This window comes from Triturus cristatus, chromosome 4_1 (genome assembly GCF_964204655.1).
Source record: "Triturus cristatus chromosome 4_1, aTriCri1.1, whole genome shotgun sequence".
Lineage (NCBI taxonomy): Eukaryota > Metazoa > Chordata > Amphibia > Caudata > Salamandridae > Triturus > Triturus cristatus.
The window spans coordinates 1,134,769,295-1,134,793,470 of NC_140585.1; the positions used below are offsets into that span (position 1 = coordinate 1,134,769,295).

The 24,176-nt window shown below is 42.3% G+C and overlaps 1 protein-coding gene across 1 annotated transcript in view; it reads left to right on the forward strand.

Annotated features, from left to right (window-relative positions):
• Positions 1 to 331: 331 nt before the first annotated feature.
• The window catches only part of LOC146856159 (hyaluronidase-4-like), a 28,421-nt gene continuing 4,576 nt past the window's right edge, over positions 332 to 24,176 (forward strand). Inside the window, exon 1 of the mRNA XM_085651212.1 lies at positions 332 to 1,280. Coding sequence (XP_085507338.1) covers positions 537 to 1,280 — 744 coding nt within the window. The 5' untranslated portion in view covers positions 332 to 536. The remainder of the gene's footprint in view (positions 1,281 to 24,176) is intronic.

The following is a 24,176-nucleotide window of genomic DNA, read 5'->3' on the forward strand; positions in this document are numbered from 1 at the left end:
AAAGTGGGGCAATATTAATATTGCCAAATTAATTTTTCCCATGAAGTGTTTCGTCAATCTTACCAACAGAGGAGTGAGGATTGAATGTAAAAAAGACAATGTATGCAAAAAACCTTCTCCAATGGCAGAGGTAGATATTAGATTAGTCAATATGGAGGATATCACTGTATGTCATGAACAGCTAGGATGGAAATAAGTAGGTTAGCTTAGGATACAAAAAGACACAAAATGTAATTCAAGTTGTATTAAATTTATTTCATATTTTACAGAGTCAGAGATCCCTTTCATTGATACTTGCAGATACTATGGATGTGAAAATGGATGTGAAACTCAAAAACAATCTACTAGTCTTCCTGTTATACACAGCCGCTGCGCCTCAGCTTTCGACGTGGTCAGTGATCTTCCTGGTTTTGAATTTCTCCTTGGCCCTGAAGCCAGCGCAACCACCTATTATCCACAGGAAACCATTCATAGTTGCTTGGAATACGCCCACTGACCTCTGTTCTATAAAGTATAACGTAGTGATCAATTTGAGCATGTTCCACCTGACAGGAAGCCCCTTGGCTGGTGCACGAGGGCAGAATGTGACCATATTCTATTTCAATAGATTGGGATATTATCCATGGTATACATCACAGGACGTACCAGTGAACGGTGGCCTACCTCAGAATGCCAGCCTAAAATCACACCTGGAGAAAGCCAGTGCGGACATTCGTTATTATATTCCTTCAAAGGATTTCAGTGGACTGGCTGTTTTAGACTGGGAGCATTGGAGACCACAATGGGAAAGAAACTGGAATATCAAAAATGTCTATAGGGAGATGTCAAGAAAACTTGTTTCTGAAATGCTTGGGAACGGTTCAGCCGAGAACATTGACATAGTTGCAAAAGTGGTTTTTGAGCAAAGAGCAAAAGCTTTTATGGAGGAGACCATAAAGTTAGGAACTAAAAGCCGGCCCAATGGTCTGTGGGGATTTTACTTGTATCCAGATTGCCACAATTACAATTTTCATGAGCAGAACTATTCAGGTTCCTGTCCAAAACAAGAAGTGCTGAGAAACAATGACCTCTCCTGGCTTTGGGACAGCAGCACAGCCTTGTACCCTTCAATTGTCCTTCTTAAATCCCACCAAAGCAGTGGAAAAGTACGGCCGTTCTCCCTGTTTCGAGTAAAGGAATCTATGCGTATAGCTTCGATGACTTCTCATGAATTTTCTCTGCCAGTATTTATCTACACTAGACTAGGCTACAGAGAAGAACCCTTGACGTTTCTTTCAGAGGTAGGTTTTCCGTCTATCCTATGAATGTTAACGAAAACTACCACAGAATCAATTTACTTTCACAAGAGCATCCAGAATTGCTTTCCAGTATCTTTAATTATTTCTCTGGTTCACAATCAATATTTGCTAAAGGTTGTATTGAGAGTAAGTAAAAATATTGCAACTCTGTACTGGCTACTAATTTAACCAATGGGGAGCGACCGGACTCCAAAATTGCACTGTGTTGTGTAAGATCAACTCTGTTCACCAACAAGATATTTCTGAGATGTTGCCTTTTCCTAATCCTAATCCTTGCAGGTTTCTGTGCTCAGCTTCCTAAGAAATGGTTATTGTGTAACAATGAAACCCAACACTTCTCATGATTAGCCTTTTTATTTGCTATGGGATTCTCTCTATATGTCAACAGTTGCCTTCAGTGTTCATTGATCGCATTTTGTGAAGGTAGCTCCTATATGCCAACAATTGCATACAATATCATGGGTGTTCCATATGCCAAAAAATGCTTCTAGTATTTCAGGGCCAGTACTTTCTCATAGGTACCTCTCTCTCCCCATATTCCACTCCCACCCCTGGTCCAAGGCCTGCATCCAATATGTCAGCACAAGCATTTTGCAATGTTGGCCCACACATTCCAAGAACTGCCTACAATATTCCAGTGCTTGCAGTTTGTCACAGCTGCCCTCCATTACAAGAACCATCTCCAATAGGCCAGTACCAGTGCCTCCATAAACCAAGAATTACCAGGAGTAACCTATGGCCAGTGGCAGGCTAGAAAGCATAACACATACTCATGTTCTTGCCCACTCATACATTAATTCCCCTTCACTCACTCATTCTAGCTCACAATCACACTCGCGTCACATTCTTTCTGTCTCTCATTCTGATTCATACTCTCAATTATTCACATAAATATACTGACACACTCACCCATTCCCACTGTCTCTCACACCATCATTCATGGCAGGAATTCTCACTCAGGTACAGACTTACAAAGACGCTTATGCACACACTCACTCTCGCACACCTCCACTCTCTTACTCCCCTTCACTCACTTATTTTAACTCAATCATACTCATTCACACTACCTCATTCATTCCAACACTCCCTTCCCTCATTGACTCCCACTCCCTCTTCCACTTACTCATCCTTACTCATTCTTATTTTCTCTCCCTCATTCAATCTCAGATACACCAACAAGCACACTCGCACTCACAAACACACTCACACATGCATCCACTCTCACTCAATCACACTGATTTCCATCCACTCTCACTGATTCTTACTCACATTCACTTACTATGATTCATGCGCAATCAAGCCCACAAACACCCATTCACTCTCACACACTCACCTTCATTGATTCTCACTCCTGCTCTTTCTCACAGACTCTCGCATTCTCTTACATGCACTCACTGATTCTCACTCACTCACTCAACCTCAAACACACACTCTCACTCCAGGGGCGGTGGGTGAGATTTTAAAGTGGTGGGGCGCAAACGAATTAGCATACAGCACCGTAGCGAGCGCGCGCAGCGAGCGATCCCGAAACCCAAAAGGGGGGTTTGGGGGGGGGGTAACCCCCCCAAGAAAATTTTGAAAAAAAAGAAGAAAAATCGTGCATTTTCAAGCAAATTTGAGAAAGCAGGAAGGTTAATAAAGCAATTGTGAAAGTGCAGTTATTACATTAATAGATGGCATAACATAGGTAGCTGCCCAGGGCGCCAGACTTTCAGGGGACCACTGATAGAGCCAACTCTGTTCTGCAGAGAGCCTTGTCCTGATGACCGTGAATAATTATTAAATAGATTTTTTTAAAATATCGTTTTCCTTTAATATATTTGTTAATGTGGTTGATGTATGATTTTCTATTACAACATTTTCAGAGAAAGTGTATGTTTGTGCTTCATGCAACATCTATAAAAAGTTGCTTTTAGATCAAAACAGGTCCTGAGATATGAGAATTGGCAGGGTGTCACGGAGACTACTTTCAGCAATATCAGTGAGCTGCTGCTGCTGTGTTAAAATACTGAAAACCCAAGTCACTGTCCTTGAATATTAGATGTAAACGAAACACATGTGGAGTTTGGACGATTTTGCCGGTGCACTGACAGTGACCTGGCCAAAGAGGGCAAGAAAGAGCTAATATTGGATCATAAATTCAAAGGGTTCCGAATAGGTGCCCCCAAAATACGTTTGACACAAAGCCGCCAAATCCCTTAAGATGTCCATGAACCAAGCAACCATTCCCATTGTAAACCGTTGCTTAAGAGCAGTGTGGGCAGTCCCTAGATAAGACACCCCAGGTACCTGAACATTTGAGATATGTTGAGTGACCGAGGTGGCCTCCACTGCTCTCGCTATCTCAGCGCATCACCTTTACACCCAAATGAGCAGTCTCCAACTACACGCACAGTAGATCACATGCACGCAAACTTTGAACTGTCATGGACAAGGGTATTTCTCAGCACTCAGTGCGTCCCAGGCACGGCTGCCCCACCACTCGGAGGCCCATCTAGCTCACTCGCTGCTCTCCATGAAAATGATGCTTGTAACCGCTGCTCTGCATCAGGGCTGCCCAACTTAACACGCATCTGCATACAACGAACCTCAGTGGACTTGATCAACATGTTCATGGGTTATTCTGAAAAATCACGCTGAAACGTCCCTCCTGAAACCACTTTGGATACCCTTGCCTAGAACTCTAATCTCATCCTACTACTCGGTAGCGGCTTCCTATAAAGAATGAATATAAAAAAATAAACAGTACACACCTGTAAGACTACACTCTCTCTCCTGGGCCCAAATGTACTAAGGTTTTGCGTAGGCGTTCTTTGAAGAAAAGCAGTGCAAACGGGCGCTGTCGTGGACTATATGCTTTAAAGCCCTGTGGGCGCTCGTGCAAAACTATGCAAATGTGGGCCGTAGTGTTAACTCTTGGAGCTGCTGCAGGCCAACATCTGCCAACCTCTTTACCATTCCAGTAATGCAGAAAGTTGCATGCGTATGGGAAGCGCGGGGAACGTTTTCATCTACAGCATTCCCCGTACAGTGTTTTTACCGACTCGTCTTTAACATACATGGGGAGGCGTAGCATTCACACGCATTTCCAGATTTACGATTCCTCGCAAATCTGGAAATGTGTCAGGTTCCATGGGTGTTGCATGGGAACAACCACAGCAACACCCATGGAACGCCCCTTTCAAGCAAAGTGCTGCGTGTACAGGGGCCATATTTACAAGGGCAGGAAATGTCATGCAGGGTGGCTTTTCCTGTCCTTGTAAATATGAGGCAGGGAAATGCGCAGCCAGTGCGATACAAAAAGTGATGTACTGGCAGCGCAAGGGGCTTGTATATCTGCCCCAGAGAGATTAAGTGATTTGCCCAGGATCACAGGATGTCGGGCGTCCTTGCCGAGACTGGAACCCGGTTCCCCAGATTTGAGCTTGACCGCCCTAGCCATTAGGTCACATCCTCTCCCCAGTAACTGATTATTTAAAACCAGGAGCATGCATTATTGTGAAACTATTACCTGCACTTCAAATAAATGAATAACAATAAAATATTCAGTAAATTGAGAGAATGGGATGAATATGTTGAGTTTACAGTGCACAGGACTCGGTATTTTAATTTTACCCTGAAGTCCACCAGCATCCTTTCAAGGTTTCCACCCTGCATGCTCTCACTTGACCTTGTACTGCGATTCCACTTCAAACTCAATTTTGAAATTACTCAAAACATTCATCATCTTAGCGAGGAAATATTTCTGTCAAAGGACAGTTTTTCTTGCATAAGGCTTTGAGGTTCAGTGACCTGGTAATTGCAGGAGTGAAGCGGATGACTTTGGTTTGACTCTTCCTAGTAGATATTGACTGGCCGGAAGCCAATCAGCGATGAACATTCTAATACAGTCTGCGTTAACTTATCAGGTTCGATAGAAAACTTACATTAACTCCATCCTATGTTCCAATAACCAAAACTCGGATTTGTTCTTGCAAAAAGGTAGTTCATTTGTATAAAACATGAACAGGAAGGGAGTAATTTGCTTTCAGCTGGCGAGCCAGTCAACTTGCTTTCTCCGCTTTATTTAGTTCAGAAGCAATTCGCTGTACTTCGCCGGAACAGACCTCATCATTTCAGACACAAGCCCCTCCCCTTCCCTCTGTGTTTCAGAAATGCTGTGCAATTTGAAATCATAATTACACCCCAGCATTCCATTTTCCTTGCTTCCCTGATCTTTGCGGTCGTAAATTATGAAAAGCAGCAATCCAGAAAAAGCATTAATTTCTTTTGCTCAAACTCCCTCCCCCAAACAATTAAGGCTTTTGATTTTGCTATTATGTTCCAAGGAACTTCGGCGTGCTTCAATTTATTCCATTCCAAATGCTTTTAATTCATCACAATTCTCTGATCAGTAGTAATCCAATATCATAACAATCTTTAATTTCCTTATCTGGATGAGCAGCACAACATAGCATTAATGTAAAACAACATCTGCCAGCTCCTTCATTGCTCATTACTGATGTGAGCTCACGGACATCACACAAAATGCAAATCTTGAGGTTTCAGGACATCCTTCTCCCCTGCCTAGCACGCCCTGCATCATTTTAAACCACAGAGACAGACACTTGTAGGTCACCCTTTGCATGTTGTTTTACACACAGGGATGTGGGAGCACTCACACATGAACCTGCCTTTCACAGTATTTATCAGTTGTTGGTTACGATCATGGTCCAAACCCAGTGCATCCTGGTATCTGTAGTTCCCAGTTTTACGTTTACTTTTCAATGTCTATTAAATACTTATCGCATTTTTTATTTCTGATGAGCTGTAAATGTAGACGAACTGTGGTGTCAAGAGACTTCTCAAGATGTAAGCAATCTCTGGAAAAGATATTAGCAATGCCTACTAATAAATGAAAGGTACATGAAGTCCCTCAGGCTGGAAGCAAAGACATTGAAAAGTAAAATTGTGCCCTGGAGGTATCAGAATGCACAGAGTCCACATTGTAATGTAACACCTTACATAATTTCTGTGAGATTTCCTTAAGTGTAAGTAGCAGCACACACACACATCTTTGCTTGTTCTCCTTTGCATTGGTTAATTACTTTTTTATTTTTCTTGATGAGTTTTCTAGCCATACTCAAAGCATTGAGCCCTGTACACCAATTACAAAATAATTGAACAGAGGGGAACTGCAGAATCATTTTCATTTCACGTTTAGGAAACACAAAGGCCTGTACTTACAGTCGCGGCTCATGGGGTGTCGCGGGGGGAGGGGGGGTGTATCGCGGAGGTGGGGGGGGGGAGTTTTGAAATAAAATTAAAAAATCCTACCTGAGCAGGTCGGTCCGCTGCCTCGGGTCCGTTGGCGCAATGGCGCCTACACTTGGGAACAGCCACGCATCACTGACTGCTTGCTTGCAAGTGGGCGTGCATAACCCTCTCAGCCAATCCTGGCGCTGCTGGCAGCGCCAGGATTGGCTGGGGGCATGTTTTACACTCCGCCCGCCTGCCCAATAGGAGACCGAGGTTTGAGCCTTTGCTCAACCCTCGCTCTCCTAATGGGCATGCGCCAGAACTGCAAACACAAGTGCGCATGAGTGGGCACGGTGCGAAAATTCGTCCTCCGTCCCCACTCATGCGCACTTGTGCATTGTGCTGCTCCATGCCCCTGGTGACGGTCTGACTGCATGTCAGTCAACATGACATCGGACCGCCCACGGGTGGTCTGACGTCATGCTGACTGACATAATTGTCAGCTTTATTCCCTCACCCGGGCGTTTCTTTCGCTTTCCGGGGCTTCTTCTGGTCGCGCGCTCCGGCTGCCGGGTTTCCTGTCACTTGTGAGGCCCGAAGAGGTTAAAGGGAAGAAGAGAAATGGGCAGCCGCGGGTCCAAGCAGGGCTGGCTGGTGGGGCTACGCCCCTACGCCCCAATGGACGCACCGCGGCTGTTTCATGTTCTTGTCTCTCACTCACTCATTCTAACTCACTCATACTCACTCACAATAACTTACTCTCTTGGACTGTGACACCCTCTCACTCACTCTTCTTTCACTCTGACACCTACTCATTTTCAGTCCTACTAATTTGAAGTCACTGTCACACTCACTGTGAGCTACACATGACACTCCCACTCACACACATCCTCAAATTTAAATGCACTCTCACCAGTTCTCACTTACTCTCAATCACTTTCATTCATGCACGATTCCACTCACACACACTTTCACACACTCCCTCACACTGATTCTAACTCCTCTCTCACACACACATGCTCTCACAATCACACTCACTCACAAAGGCCCAGAACAATAAGTTTGGAATATTTTTTAAATCTTACCTAGATTCCTCTGCTGGTGACTCCGCCTTTGAGGCAGCAAAGTAGTAATCCAGTGCTAGACATAGAAACCATCAAGGCAAACGAGTGCTAGACAGGGCAGCAGAGACAAGAGAAGGACATGCCTCAAGCCTTTGCCAAAGGTTTTGCTGAGATGCTTGCAGCCAGCACTTATTTTAACAGATACACTCTGCTGCTTGGACCATGTGCAGCCTGTCTGCTAAACAAACATGATTGTGCCTTTGAGCCAGTGGGGTAGCTAGCCCTTTGGCCGCCCATGGCGGTCCCTGAGTTTGCCACCTGCGGCGGCTGGAGTGTGCCAGTCCGAGACTGCCGGTAAAAGTAGCCCTCAGCCATGACCGGTATGGCTCATTGGTGGGGGTGGTAGGGCGGGCGCCAGGGGGGAGGAGGGTTTGTCATGTAGGAGGGGATCGGAAACTAACAAAATTTAAAATAAAACTTACGTCGAGGGTGGTTCCCATGTCTTCTGTGCTCCTGCTCTCCTGGCTTCCTGGAACAGGGAGCGGGCATCCAGGCTCCCTCCCCTAAGCCATGACACGGCGCTCAGCCAGAAGCTGGGGCAAAGGATATGTTCCCCATGCAGGCTGTAATGCAGCCTGCATGGAGAACAGGGGAGTGTGCATGACTGTTTTGGGCGGCCTGAGAGAGCTGACCAAACAGTCATTGCGCACTTAGGAGTGGGCAAACTACTGCCCCTGTCCTGCTCGCAGCCATGCCCACCCGCCTCCCGCAAAGCAGCAGGACAGGAAACATAAAATGGTAGTAACTTTAAACATTATTTTATGTTTCTCACTGCTTAAAAGCAGTGAGGCGACGCTCCTCTGCCATAGCGGAGGAGCTGCCCCTGATAGCCCCGCTGCTATTGCAGCAGTTAAAAAAAAAAATGATAATAACAAGACGTTATTATCATTTTCTTTTTCTTTTGGGAGTCAGGGCGGGGCTGGCTTCCTGACCCCAGAGCAGGGGAGGAGTGGTTTGTGCTCCTCTTAGTGCACAAGAAAGTTTGGCCCGGCCTCCAGGGCCGGCCAAACTGTCATGCATACTTGGCATGTTCTCCTTTGGGCTGTGTTGCACAGCCCCAAGGAGAACATGCCCAGCTTCCCCAAGCACTGCCTGAGCATCCAAACAGGATGCTCAGGCCAATCATGACGCTGCTCCTGCATCGTCTTGATTGGCTGGGAGAGCCATAAAGCCTGAGTGCTTCCGGTGCTTCCAGCAGAGGAGGAGAGGCGTGCGGCGGAGAAGGTAAGTTTTTAATTTTTGTGTAATCCCCACAAACCCTCCACTTACGTTCTGCGTGTGCTGCCACTGCTTTCAGCGCAAACATTTTGGAGGTAATAGGAGAAAACACATTGTGATACCAAAGTAAATCGTAATACACCACAATAGTAAGCAGAGGTCTACAATTCAACCGGGTTTGGTCTCATTTGATTAATTTTTTATTTATTTTTTCAGCTGTCCACAATAGTTAGCTTATTCCTGTAAGTAGATATATAGACAAACAAATTATTCCTTTTACAAATCACTCAAAACAAAATATCCATTTAAGTACTGCTTTAAGCTTGAACAAAATCTTGAGGAAACACCCATACAAATGACCAACAGGTCATCTGGCAAGCACAGGAGCACGCAAACCTCAGTCTACAAAGAAAGCTTTCAAGCAATACCCATGTATATAGTAGCATACGGTAGCATTGTTTGTGACAGGATATATGTGGGGCATCTGTGCATAGCTGATAACTCCCCATAATGGAAAAGAAAACACTCATATATAGTATGTACTAATGGGTAGCAGACGGTTGAGGCCAGTTGTTTACTGGAAGGCATTGTTAGGCAAGATGGGGATGTTTGTTAAAAACATGGGACAAAATTAGCCCTTTTTCCATGTCCAGTCTTTGTTATCCTACTGAATTACTAGAACTGGCAGTGGTATAGCAGCTGCAAGGCTTTATTGAGAAATTTGTTGTGCTCATTTCCAATTGACCAGCGGTATATCAGGACATTGAGAGAGTCTGTGCTGCTAGTGGTCAGGAGAGACCTCTAATAGGTTGTAGGTAAACACAGTGTTAAAACTGATTAGAACTTTACTGAATGACCATTCTGAGTTCATGTGTATTCAGTCGAACACCATCAGCTTTGGGGAGACTAAAGATTTGGCAATGCCAGTCTGCTCTTTAATGTGCACCTGTTTACACAGGCAGACGTTATTGGATCTTTATGAGTTGTATTTTCGGTCTATTCAGATGATATGCAAGTTTTTTTTTAAAACTTTTTATTTGAGGTCCATATCAGCGAAATGCATAATACATAAATAAAAACATACATAAAAACATCCATCAATGATTGTAATAAGCCATAACGAAGAAAGAACCATGGTCCTGCATAGTATCCCCTAACATCAAAATAACTTGACAACCTACTAAGTTAGATTTGGCCGAAGCTAATTAACCTGCCATATAATCCCTCAAGACCCCCTCAGTAACTCCAGTTTCCTTTTTCTATAACCTTTGACAGTATAAAGACTGTATTCCATGTTAAAAACATTAAAGAACTTGGCGCGTCACATATCGAAGGACGGGGCCTCTTGATGTAACCAAAGTGGGATATGCAAGAATATGTTTTCGATCCTATCCTAAAACAATATCATGAAGTTTGTAAAAACAAAGGAATTCTGTGGGGTTAGTACTGTAATTCAAACAATACTTGATATGCAAGTTTTGTTTGAATTACAGCTCTAACCCCATAGAATTCCTTCGTTTTTACAAACTTCATGATGTCGTTTTAGGATAGGATGGAAAACATATTCTTTTTTTTTGTGTTAGAGATGCTTTATTGAATGAATTTGTAAAACAATACCGAGTAAAATGATATACATCTGCTCTAGCATTATGTATGCATAGTATATAAATCAGTGAAATATTATATCTTAAAAGGATTAACAACTAAGAATAGTGAGAGGAAACATAATGCTTAGAGTCGAAATAACAATACTAATATAAAACTGTACCATTTTCTATAAATCTTTTTAAGAATGGAGATGAAATAAGAGAAAGAGAGAAGAGAAAGAAAAGAAGAAGAAAGAGAGAAGGCACAAAGAAGAATGTTAAGAACAAGGTTAAAATAACATAGCTAACAATCATCTGCTGTTACCAGAATAACCAAACAAGATAGTGGCTACTCATGGGGGGTCGAAAGCGGTCCACACAGGTCTAGCAGGGGCAACAGTACTGGATAGGTATGAAGTTTGAGGAAGCTAGAACAGATCTCCTTTAATCATTAAGGGTAATGTCTAACCTGTGATGATGACATAGTAAATTCCACCAGGCAATAAAAGGGATTTTTGAAGTGTCTTTTTAATTGGATGTGATCATTTGTAAAGACAGGGCTATCATCAAATCAATACATTTCCCAATTGTCTTATGAGAATGCCATATAGAGGGAACACACTACCCAAAAACAGATGAACAGTGTTAAACATGTTATCCATACACAATATGTTGTTAAACTTATCCCACATTACAACCCAAAACTCTGGACTCAGGGACAATCAAAAAACATTTGATGTTGTTGATTAGGCGAAACTGATGTAATTGAGTGGGAGTGTAATACAGTCTATTATAGAAATAAAATAGAGTTTAGGTAGTGGAGGCAGAGCAGGAAGTAGCATGCACTTAGCCAAAATTGTTTCCCAAGTGTATTTAGAAAATTCTTTATTAAAGTCCAGTTCCCAACGTTATTCAATATTTGATTTAGGTCTAGTCTTAGGTAGAAGACATAAAAGCTTGTATGTCTATGAAGCCTTCACCTTTGAGGAAAAATCTATGGGAGAAAAAGGAGATAATGGAAGGTTTGATGAAGATTGGAAATAAAGCTGAAGAATGGTGGGCCTAATGCAGTTATGTTAAACAGCATAAAAGGATGAAGTATTGTATTTAAGTTGGATGTCCCTATCTTCTAACACAGAATCATTTGAGAGTATATGGCCAAATACTAATATTCCTTTACCTGACAAATCCTTCCAATAGAAGGCCTGAATATTTAATTTAATGTACTTGTTGTACCATGTCAGAGTCTGTAAAAAGAACCTCTCTAGTAGAGAATTAGACCTATGGAGTAAAGGTGTGACAACTGAGAAAGAGTGTATAAGTAGGGGTGAAAGGAGAGTCCTAGGTGCTTGGGATATGTAAGCCGTCTCTGTAAGTTGAAAAGGGAAAGTACAAGCTTGTTTCAGTTGGCCCCAGACTGTACATTCGCCCAGAGAAGGAACTGAAAAAGAGGTCCAAATTTGCTTCAGAGAAAAAACGGAGTAGTATTTGCTGATCCAGGGAAAATTAACCCTTCTGTTATTCCTGGCCTGTTTAAGCCATAATAAAGATATTCGTGATCAACACTTGTTCCATAAAAAAAAAAAGTAGACGATTAACTGACTTGAAAAATGTAAAAGGGAGTTTGACAGGAAGCATGTACAAATAAAAAATTCATTATTGGTAATCATTATTTTAATTGTAGCTAATCTCCCCAACGAGATAAGAAAAGAGGAGACCAAGCAAGCAACATATTGGACATTTTAAACTTTACCTGCTCTAAATGTATTTGAATGGTTTCTTTAATGGTGTTAGAGTATAGAATGCCGAAACATTTGATGGGTTTAGAAGTCCAGGTAAAACCAGTATCCTTAAACATATCAGGGAGACAATTACTTATTTAACGGCAGTACCTCTGATTTCGCTATATTGAGTTTTTATCCAGATACCAGGGAATATACATTTTATATCGTAAAAAGCAGGAACCATATTTAGTGGGTTAGACACATATAGTAACGCATCATCTGCATAAGCAGTGAATTTAACTTCAAATTGCTTATATTTGAATCCAGAGAAAGCCAATGACCTACAACTTTTCCCTAGGAAAGATTCCAAAGAAAGAATAAAATGAACAGGGGATGGAAGTCAGCCTTGTCTGGTGCCTCAGAAATGAGGGAAATGTGAGGTTTGTGTGCCATTAACATAAATTGAAGAGGAGGGCTGAGAAAATAGAAGATGAATATATCTAAGAACATGGGGACTAAAACCATGCCATTTTAAAGCACCACACATAATATATCAATTAACATGATCAAAGGCTTTTTCAGTGTCTAAAGTTTTGGCTGCATTAGGTGTTGCGGAATTAGTAGCCATATGGAATATATTAAGGAACGTTTGAGAGATATCTGAAATAAAACATCCTTTCACAAATCCTGATTGATGGATTTCTATTGAATCTGGAATAACCTGCCTAATGTGTTTCGCAAGGGCCTTTGCAAATATTTTGCAGTCCGTGTTAATATGAGAAATGGGCCTATAATTCCCACATTGGATAAGTCCTTACCCTTCTTGGGAAGCAGGCAGAGCATCGCTGTGAAAAGGTTTCTTATGTACATTCTAGAGTGACGAAATGGGAAATTAAAGAATTAGTTTTGGGAGTAGATGTGCAAAATGTGATTAAAATTTAACAGAAAAACCATCACGACCCGGAGCTTTATCTCTGGGAAGTTGAAGGACAGTATTTTTGAGCTCCACCTTAGTTATATCGGCATCCAAGACAGAGAGATCTAATGTGTTGACCGTCGGCTTGGGGATAGATTGAAAATCAGAGTCTAATTAGTCATCCGTGGGAGAAAACTCTACTGCTTATAGGTTAGTGTAATATTGTGTAAAACATTTAGAATTTTTATGTGTTTAGTGTGTCAATCCATCTTTGTATGTGATGACATGTATTTTACATTTTTGGTTTTTATTTTTCAAATTATTGGCCAACATTTTCCCAGCTTTATTACAGTCACCAAACATTTTTGCATTGATTTTGAGAACAGTACCACATGCATCAATACAAGATTGTTTGTTGTTTTGCAATTTAGCTTGGAATAATTTAGGCAAAGTGTCTGTTTTTTTGGCAAAAAATAATCGTGCTCCAACATTTTGATTTGTTTAAGAAATTGTGTAGACTCCTTAAGTGATTTATTTTTCTTCACTGCACCATAATCAATAATTAAACCCCTAGCAGCCGCATTATAGGCATCCCATGTGTAATTCATCTGCGAATCAACAGGAAGATTTACAGCAAAATAATTGGTAGTAAAATCAGCAAATGCATCAGTAAACTGTTTATCTTGCAATAATACGTTATTAAACCTCTGCGTATTAGGCCGGAATTGTTGTTAGGAATATCTAAGTCTAAAATAACAGGGGCGTGATCTGAAATCAGTATGGAGCCAATCTCAACATTTAAAATCTTTTGGCGAACATTTTGTGTGACAAACAAATAATCAGTTCTGGATTGTGAGGGATGTGCAGGAGAAAAATATTTAAATGTCAACACATCTGTGTGGACAGTTTGCCAGGCATCAATTAAACCTCTGGAAGGATTTTTGCATTTTATTAGGAATATATCTAACTAGAGAACGTCAGTCTAAAATGGGGTCCATTGGTTGGTTGCAATTTCCCTACTTAAATTACCTGAAGAACATTCAGATAATTGTAGAGAATTGATCCCAAAAATTGTAAACCCACACCAGTAGGGCGCTAAACATTACATAAAGAGAAAAAAGTGTCACTAATTTTGACATTCAATAGTAACCACCTCCAAGCAAGATCTTTGGTATCCTTAATATAGAGGAATGAGTAAGAGCTAATGGAAAGCCACAATTAGTAAGTGTAAAGAAAAAGGAGAGAATAGAATGAGAAAAATGATATAGAGATAGAAAGGGAACATAAAACAGTAGGGAGTGAAAAAAATAACTCCCCAGTGTATAGAAAAATAGAAAGATGGCAAAAAGCCGGAGTTCTTCAGTTATATCGTCCAAGAGAATGTGGAACGGAATGATACTAGTGTAAGAGCGATGAGGCAAGACAAGATGTCCAACCCGAAGGGGAGGCCATGAGGATAATAAGAAACACACATATGAAGTCAGGAACGGTGACTTGATGAAGAACTAATATAGGATAGAATATAAAATATCCAAATAAACAAGAAACACCAGACAGACCTGCCATGTGATGAAAATCTTGATACAGCATACACGAAAACATGAAGACTGAAGTAGGAAGACAGCAACAACTGTCACAGCACAATCCAACAGACCAAAGGACTGTAGAACCTGTACGAAACATAAAAAAAAAATACGAAAAACAAGAATAAGAGTTGCGCAAATCAAGGTTTTATTGAGTTCCATAACTTACCCTTTGTGTTCACGGATTAATTGTTTAAGGTCCTCAGGGTCTTAGAAGGTAGTCGTCCTGTCCTTGTAGGTGACCTTGATGAAACATGGATGAAGAAGCCCATACCATGCATTCATAGATCTCAGAACTAGTCTCAAGTCCAAAAACTCTTTTCACCTCGCTGCAGTGACCGTGGCCACATCCTGACTGAAGAAGACTTTGTGCCCCTACCAGAGCATCTGCTTACATTGTTTGGCCATCATAAGGACTTCCATAAGATCAGAATATTGTAAAAACAGGGCAATAATCATCCCTTTAGGTCTGTTAGAAGATGCATAAGGAGAAGGACCAATCCTTTAAGCTCTCTGGTTGTTCAACTCCGCAGAATATTTAAACCCCAGAATTGTGGGGATGTGCAACTTGAGAAATGTAATCATATCCTGATCTTCTGATCCCTCAGGGATACTGTAAATGCGTAGATTATTACGACGATTACAATTCTACAAATCCTCAGCCAGTCCTTTAAGCTGTGTAACCTCCTTAGTTAAATAGGAACTGTGGCGGTGACATCTTGAGCGGCACTAACCCGTTGTTCCACCTCAGTAAGTATTGAATCCAGAATGGACCACTTATCCTTGTCCATTGTAAAGTCTCATTTGTCTCCACCATGAAAGGTTTCATATTATTTAACTCATCCATATTATCCCCTAGAGTTAAGGGTAATTGGGATTTTGTAGGTCAAGACGGATGTTTCTTTACTCTTTTATTTGCACTGTCTCCAGACTCCTTGCTAGTGCCTGAATATAGGAGGCCATAGATTTGGAGGAGTGCGCGGTGTCCCTATTGAAATTCAGTGATGTAAATTCGCCCAGTGAGGATTAATGGATCAGGTAACAAAATGCGACCAGCACTGGAAGTGTCCGAAAATAATGACAAGACAGTCAAAGATTTGTGGTGGGTAGGAGGATGCAGATATCTCTCAAAGGAAAAAAAGGTGAAAAGAAAATAGTAGCTGTATATGCCATTTAGCAGAGAAAAAAGGAGGTTTTATAAGCAGAAAAATGCCATTGTAATTATGGAGGCAGGCTGAGGACCATTCTATATTCCGGAGACGACAAGAGCAGCAGGCAAAGCTCACAAAAAAAGATCTATTTCTAAACCTAAAAGCTTACCAAGCTGCTCCCTCTCATTTGTGACGAAATGCAAATGTGAGCCAAAAATGCCTGACTATGCAGAAAAGATTCCTCGGCTCCCGTGGAGGAAAGTTAGCTGGTGGCCAACTTGTTTGTTGCTGGCGCGTGCTCCCAGACAACATATTTTTAAATTCGAACTGCTTACAGATTGCGATGGTCTATGTTCGATATGACCCTATGAACAGCGCCTTGGCATTTTGGACCACTGTGGTTGTACAGTTGCCCAGTGCTCACAATGATGTCAAGGAACAGGTGCATTTATGCTCATACAAATTCCTTCTTGCATGTATAGATCCAATGTGGACAAACTAGTTTTGTTACTTGAAGTCAATTGAAAAAATGTGTTACAGTGGGTTTTGCAAATGAGGTACAAATCACCAAAGCATTAGTCCAGACATGAACCTGCTCCTCCAATGGAAACCACGTATACACTTTGGAGACTGCACAGGCCTGAGTGCTGCCTATGTCTAATCTATGAACATATCATGCAAGTGCCAATCTCTCCGCTAACACACAAGAGGGTACAGTGTACATCTCTCACCGAAGCAGCAATCATTTTCTTAAAAGGCGACCTGCATCCATTATGCTTGGAAGAGAACCAAACTTTATCAATGTTCTGCGATTGAAACCTCCAAACAATGGACAGAAAACTTTCTTCAGACCAAGCACCCGCCCAGTAAAACCATGTCCATTTAGAACTGCGCAGAAACAACAACCATCTAAAACACAGAAAGAAGACCAACAAGCTTTTTGTACAATCATTTTAGATGCAGTAAACTCGGCTAAATACTCACGGTCATAAATAGTGCCAGAACACCATAATAACTGTGAATGTAACAAAAGGCATATATGAAGAGTATCACATGTAGTGTTTATATAGTCACTTCTGGAAATGTGCTGTTTAACACTGTAAATAGCAGTTGTTACTATCACCTTTTTTCATGACAGGGTGAGTTGCCTTGCCAGAATTCAAACTTCTGGCATGCGAGCTGCATATACCTCTTGTCTTACAAAGCTAATAAACTAACCTCACACTGGAAGAGGAAGTCTCAGCCCTGCAGGGCACATAAAAAGAGCCGGAAACCCTAATGTTTTCTTGCAAACTTGTGTTTTTTTCTGATATGTAAGCTATGTACTCCTGTACTGCATGGTATCATTTCATGTTGATATATGTCTACTGTGGCAATGTCTATCAGGTTCCCTATTCCCTCTTCAGGTGGAGTTCTTTCATATCAGATAGATTTGTGCTAATCTTATAAATGGTGTCATTTGTTACAAAACCCCTAGGGCAGAGCTTGAAGCAACACTGAGCTCCATGTGGGCATGTGTAGACTGGCTGTTTCATGTATCAGGCAAACTCTTGCTTTTTTTTGTAAGGTCCGCTTCCGGTCTTCCCCTTCACTTATGCCTGGCTTCCAGTGTCTGCTACAGTAGGAAATGGCTGCACTTTTAAGTTCTTACTGCTGCAACAGTGCTTAACTGAACTGCCCAGTGGTCTTGCAAACACCACAATGCAAGTCTTTGCCTCCTTGAGAATCCCTTTTTGAGCCCCGTTCAATGACATGGATGCCTGACTTCCCTGGTTTTGCATCATTGGGGTTCAGGTGCTTTTTCACTGTGTACATAGATCGCCTGCAGCAGTTCAGCAGTGCATGGCCACTTTAAAATGATGTGAAACAAACCGGCACTATTCACAAAGGTAAACGTACATGTGGTATTCATCATAAATGTAGATTTACACCTGTGACTGTATGCAAATCTCTGCCTACTTTCAATTCAGGTGGAGTTTTATGACCAACACTGGGAGTACTTATCTCCACTCCCTTCAATGAGGGGGGACAAGTATGACTGAAATTACACTTGTAAAGTTACTACTAGTTACTTTATATACATATTTTAGGTGTACATCAATAAGCATAGTTCTATGTTGCTTAGGTGGAGATCTCTACAAATGCTTCTTAGAGCTAGGAATGGAAGAGAATAAGAAAATAGTCATCACCAGAGGAAAATCACACACACGCCTATCAAATATTAACACTGATGGCACATAAATGCACCCACGTCCCGGGCTGTATCCTCTTCCCCTTGCACTGCATGATGTTGTGGACAACAGAAACTAGAAACAGCCTTTAGGATGAATATCAAATCATCCCAATCAAATGAAAGCGGGACTTCACTGTGAAGAAGACAGAACTCATAGTTAACTTTGCTGTGGATCACTACAGGGTGCAACATTGTCTGCCTCCACACACCCTCTATAGAGACGGTGGCTAATCCATTGGGGTTGAGGTGGACTCTGTGATGTTCTCGAAAACAATTGGAAGGATGAGAGGAGGTGGGTGAAGAAAACATTTTCCAAATTAGAGGTGGCAAAGGCTCTGCTTGGTGGTGAACCTATTTTCTAATGCAGTTCCAACCCACTTGATGAACATAAATTCCCCACCATACACTCTAATCAAATATATGGTATGGCTTTTCCGGGATTCCCTAACATCAGTCAGGGCAAAAACAAAATACTTCAATCTTTCAACTAGATAAGTACTCTCCACTCATCATTGTGCCCTCAAACAGCACACATCTCCCCTTCACATATAGGCACACATCCCTCACGACACACACAATGCCTGACCTCCTTTAGAGTAAAAACTGTGTATACTAATCTTGCCACCTTCTAACTTTGCTTTCTGCAGTCCCTGTGTCTGGTGCATTACAGGTACCAGGTGGAGCTGCATCAGTCCTGTCTGTGACAGTGCCAAGCCCAGGACCAGCATCTCAATGTACCTTTACCACTCAGCAAAGTAAGTGTCACTGCTAATAATGTCACAACCTTACTCTTGAGAGGTGAACATTTATGATTGTCATAGCACAATACTGCCATAAATGTAATGCGACTGCATACACTTAGACAATGTATTCATCACCTTGTTATATTGTAAGTGATTGTGGTTCAGGTATATTCATCCATGTCATGTCTTTTCTTCTTTGCAGGTCCTATGTTGTGAGCCTCTCAACCACCTCTACTGCTTTTGTAGTGCCAGCATCTGCTTATGGCTTGCCTCAGACACCAGACAGGCGGCAGAGCCTAAAAAGACATCGTCCATGTCAACTGAGCGTCTATGCATGTCTCACTCATTCTAGGTTTAAGGATAGTGATGATGTCATTCTAAAACACGTAGCAGCTACTTATTATAAACTCATATTCAGCTTGGCTCTACAAAAGGCATAAGAGGTGAAGTTACAGGTCCAATATCTGTTTCCTTATGTCACAAAATATACCCTTCATTTTTGCTTCATCATTGGTAAGTATGTCCATGTCTCCTATCAGTCACTCAATTTACCCTTCTCCCCAATGCAGCCAATTATAGATTGACATGTCCTTATTCACAGTATCTAACAATCACCCACTCACATCAATGTCTGTCTCTAGCTGACTAAGGACATAACTATGTTGATGCTCAATCACTGCCTAAAATTAATATGTTCCCATACCTTCAAACCATTTGTCTTTTGATATTTCAATTCTCTGGATGTCTCTCTCCCCGCAGTTGAAGTGACAGAATGTCATCTGGTGTCCATACCTCTGCCCACCCATTGGACCATACATGGGGACAGTCTGCAGGCATGAATTCATCCCTTTACCTTTGGTCAACCAGGTAAGCCTGTGACCCTTATACATATATTACTATAAATCGATTTACATCTAATTGACCCCTTTTCTGATATGTAACAAATGTCTACCCATTTATCATTTTGTCCATGGGAAAGGAATAAAAACTGTCCTGTTTTAACATTTATTGGCATCAACACACATTTTTGCACATGTCAATTATATTCAGTCACTCTATCAGACTTCAAAAAATGTTCATTACTCTTTATTGCAGCTGCTACATCAATGGACATATGCCCATAACCATCTTAAAAGACTGGCAGTGAGCAGCTGCTGACATCAAAGTGTCATCCACTCGGCAACAATGTATACCACTGCTAGGTAAGACAACCTATCTCATGTTCATGGGCATATACAAAGCATCAGATGCCAATATATGCCAGTGTTATGTCCCAGCTATCTACAATGAAGTATAATTTGTCCCTTAAGTTACAATACAGCCTTCATTTATTGCCGCTTCACCCTCTCATACTGTCATTTCACTTTCCATGCAGCTCCTGGGAACAAACAGCTGGGCAATGATGCCATTCCATCCACGAGAGGAGGATGGTGTACTATCCAGGGAGTAAACCCACTGCTCCAAATAGATCCATTTGTGCAGCTTCCAATACTGCAGAGGAAGAGGAGATCATAGGCCCCACACAGGACAATATCTCAAAGATGTTTCATAGAGCATCTTACCAGTTTAAAAGTCCCCCAGTGCCATCAAAAAAGTAATGGATTAGAGCACTATGACTGCCCCAGTTCTATTCTTCCATGCAGGGTCAACTTTGGTCATCTGCCAAGGTGAGGCACACTTCTCTCCCCTGATGACCCGCTCACCCCAACCTCCTTGGACATGAACAAAAACCACTACCCACATGAAGAATTCACCAACTGGTCACTTACCCCTTGTTGCAAAGTCATCTTGTGCCCTAGTCACCCCTATTGTTTTTTGCTGACTGGTACTGGTGATAACTGGCTCTGTCTGTCCCTGGGCTATGCCCAACCAGGCCTAGAGCCAGTGCTATGCTGCAAACACCTACGTACACTAGGGTACACTACGGGTTAGGGTACCCCTATGATTGGCACGACCTCCCCTATAACACCTTAGTACATATAAAAGCATGGAGATTAAAACTACCTTTAAGTCCCCAGTATATAATAGGATGTGGCAGTTTAGCGGGCAGCAGCCCTTTCTGCACTTGCATGTGTGCACTGATTGAGCCTGAGATCAGTTTAAAAGCAGCCCTGTGTTGCAGGACTACTTTTTAAATGTAAACTGTGCTCAAACTGTTTGGGGCACTTATTAATAAACTACAATATTTTGGCATATTGGGTACCCCCATTGTCTCCCCTAGGTGTCCCAGGGGTGGGCGTTAGGTATTTATAAGGAGGGCCCTTATAAAATAGGTTTTATATGTGCTGGGGATAGGAAAATTACACACTTCGCTTCCCTCATTGTAGTAAAGTGCTTCCCAAAATTGACTTTTGTGCTAGGAGCACTGTGGAGTGGGGATCTGCAATATTTTTACATATTCAGAACCCCTAAAGTCTCCCCAGGGGTGGAGGGTCCTGCAGATATAGGCAGTGTCCTTTATAAGCCCTGGTATTGGAAAAATTACCCAGTTCAGCCCCAACTACATAGGTTAACAAGGTGTTCAGTTATTAATTAATAACTAATGCTAGGCTTGGCAAACAAAATATAATTCAAGGATTTAGGAGAATGGTATTGATAAATCCAACAACATGCTGTTGTCGAATTTGTCTAAGCCTGGGCCGTAAACTCTGCTCCGCTCAGGGAGTTTATGGAGTGTTCTGCACTCCACATTACGCAGAGCCTGCAGTGTTTTTTCCTCGCTCACATTCGCCAACGTCAAGTTGGCGAGCGCGAGCAAAGAAAATCCACATCCCGGCAAGATTTTTCCTCGTTCGCGATCATCAACGTCAAGTTGGCGAACGCGTGGTGGAAAATCAACCTCAAAGTGGGCGGTTAGATTTCCCATTGCGAGTGGTCGCGTATGCTTGCGACCTCTCATAATGAAAAATCATCCGTTCTAATTGAGAAAGCTGCGGTTTGAGTAAAAAATCTACTCGAGTGGCAGAAAGGAAGCAGCTCATGCATACGCTGTGCATGGTGCCGTTCACGATGATTGCACAGTGCGGACAAACAGACTGCGCTGAAAATCACCACGAACGGCATTGATCTAACACACTCCACCACTTTTTTTGCACTTCATGGAGTTACTCCACAAACTCCGCCCAGGCTTAAATTTATCCTAAAATACACAGAAAAGAAGTTATAAGACTTTCTTTTCTGTAAGCCAAAATTTAGCCTTCTAGTGGTCTTCTCCGATTGGCCAGAGTTAAGGGGATTAGCCAGGCTGCTTTGATGAAGTGATAAGTGGCACTTGGTGTGAGAAGCCATCCTGGGAAGACAGGGTTCTGCTGCACAACAATTCCAGAGCAAGGGAGAGGGGTCATAAACCATGATCTTCAAAGGAAGGAGGAGACAGGCAGAAGAAGCCAGGTCCAGTTACACCCATACCCTATGAACTCAGCCAGATGGCAGGCTTCAGAAAGTAATGTGCAGGTGCCAGGGGGAGGGACACTATGGAGATGAGCCATCCTGAAGGTTGGTTTAGCTGGCTCCTGCCTCTCTGCCGAGACTTCAGCCATATTGAATTTTGGAGAAATCGTGCTTTCTGGGAGACCATTGAGCCATGAAATGGTCATGCTCTGGGGTGTTGCCCTGCACCTCATTGGACAGGAGGGACCTCCTGCTTGACCCACGAGAACACTGAATGAGTACCTGAGAGGGACAGAGCCTCTTAGATTGGCTGCTTGAAGCAAGAGGAAGAAGAAGGGTCTATGCTGAGAAGTTTGATTTGCACCAACCAGGCCCTGCACTCTGACTGACTGCACCTGCTACACAATCTGAAACTACAGCCCAGTGGACCTAACTTGCTTCGAAAGGACTAAAATGTGGACTACATGCAAGCTACAGGTTAACAGAGCTCACCTGGACCATCATCACCAAGAATCCCCAGCCTGGAGCGCTTCCAGTGGATTTGTAAGGGTTTTGTCCAAGTGGAATGTGGGAACTGAAGTCCCAAACTTCAAAGGACCATCTTGGAGCTTCCAGGCCCTTGGAGTACATTTTGGACCCTCTGGGAACCCCAAAGGACCTTCAGGAAGAAGTTCCAGAAGTTTTAAGTAGGTTGGAGCAACCTTGGAACAAAGCTACATAAGTATACCTACTCGACCTGGCCAGCCAAACCGTTGATCTCAACCACGAGCCGGCCTGCCCTCCAGGTTCGTCCTGCAAAAAAGCTCCATAGGTCCGACTTTCAGATTTTGACCGTTAGCTGGTTGAAACCCAAGTTGGTGAACCCTCGCCAAATTTGGCGTGGTGAAGAGCATCTAGGGAACCAATGAGAAAAAGATGTTTCCAAGTCCGAAGGTAGAAGTTTTGACCACGACCAACCGTGAGAGTCAAGCCGCCCACCTTCAACCCCAAGCCATCCCGCTGGAAAGCTCTGGAGGTCTGATTTCCATAGGTTTGACCGGGAGCTGATTGCAAGGCAATCCGGCAAACCCTCACCGAATCCGGACTGGTGGAGAACTTCGAGAGACCCTGGGAGAAAAAGCTCCAGATAAGTTTCTAAGTCAGAAGGTAAAAACTTTGACCGAAGCATACCCTTCGAGGTAACCGCACAGGGCTCCATCGTGGTCGGCCTGAAATTTTGTCTTTGTCCCGGTCTAGCGCGGCCAGATGTCCCAATAGGAGCTATAGGTTTCTATGTGCGATATAGTGCTAAATCTTCAACATTTTATATCTCCGGTTCCCTACATTGGATTTTTTTGTTTTGGTGTCATTTTAAAGATACATATGTTTCCTATTTTTATAATTTGGTGTTGAATTTTTATTGTGTGTTGTGTCTTAATTTTCACAGAATGTGTGTGTTTAAATGCTTTACATACCAGTCTCTGAATGTTAAGCCTTTCTGCTCGCAGCCAAGCTACCAAGGGTTGAGCATGGGAATAATTATCTGAGACCTATTGTGAGCCCTAGCCTGTGTTAGTGGCCTTATTGCCAGTGGTAGATGTGTATTTACCACTACTAATAATTCACTTTCCAACACCCTTCATTACACAACACCTACGCTTTTGTGTCCTGTCAGTCCACAACACACTATGCATGGCAAAACGTATTTTTCAACAATTTTTAATTAACACCAGTTGCATCAATATTCCACCTGTATCTCATCACATGCGCCTTGGCCTCAAAATAGATTCATGTGAGTAATATCATGTTTTGATCATGTGCCATTCATTCTTAGGTCACCAGATGCACATCAATCTACAGACATTCTGACCCAATCTCAAAAGAGTCACAACACATTCAAGCAAGTTTAATACATAAAAATGTATCTTTAAAAAACAAGAAATTGGAAATGAGTGGGTTAGGTTCTGAAAGTGGTTTGTAGCATTATGAAGTA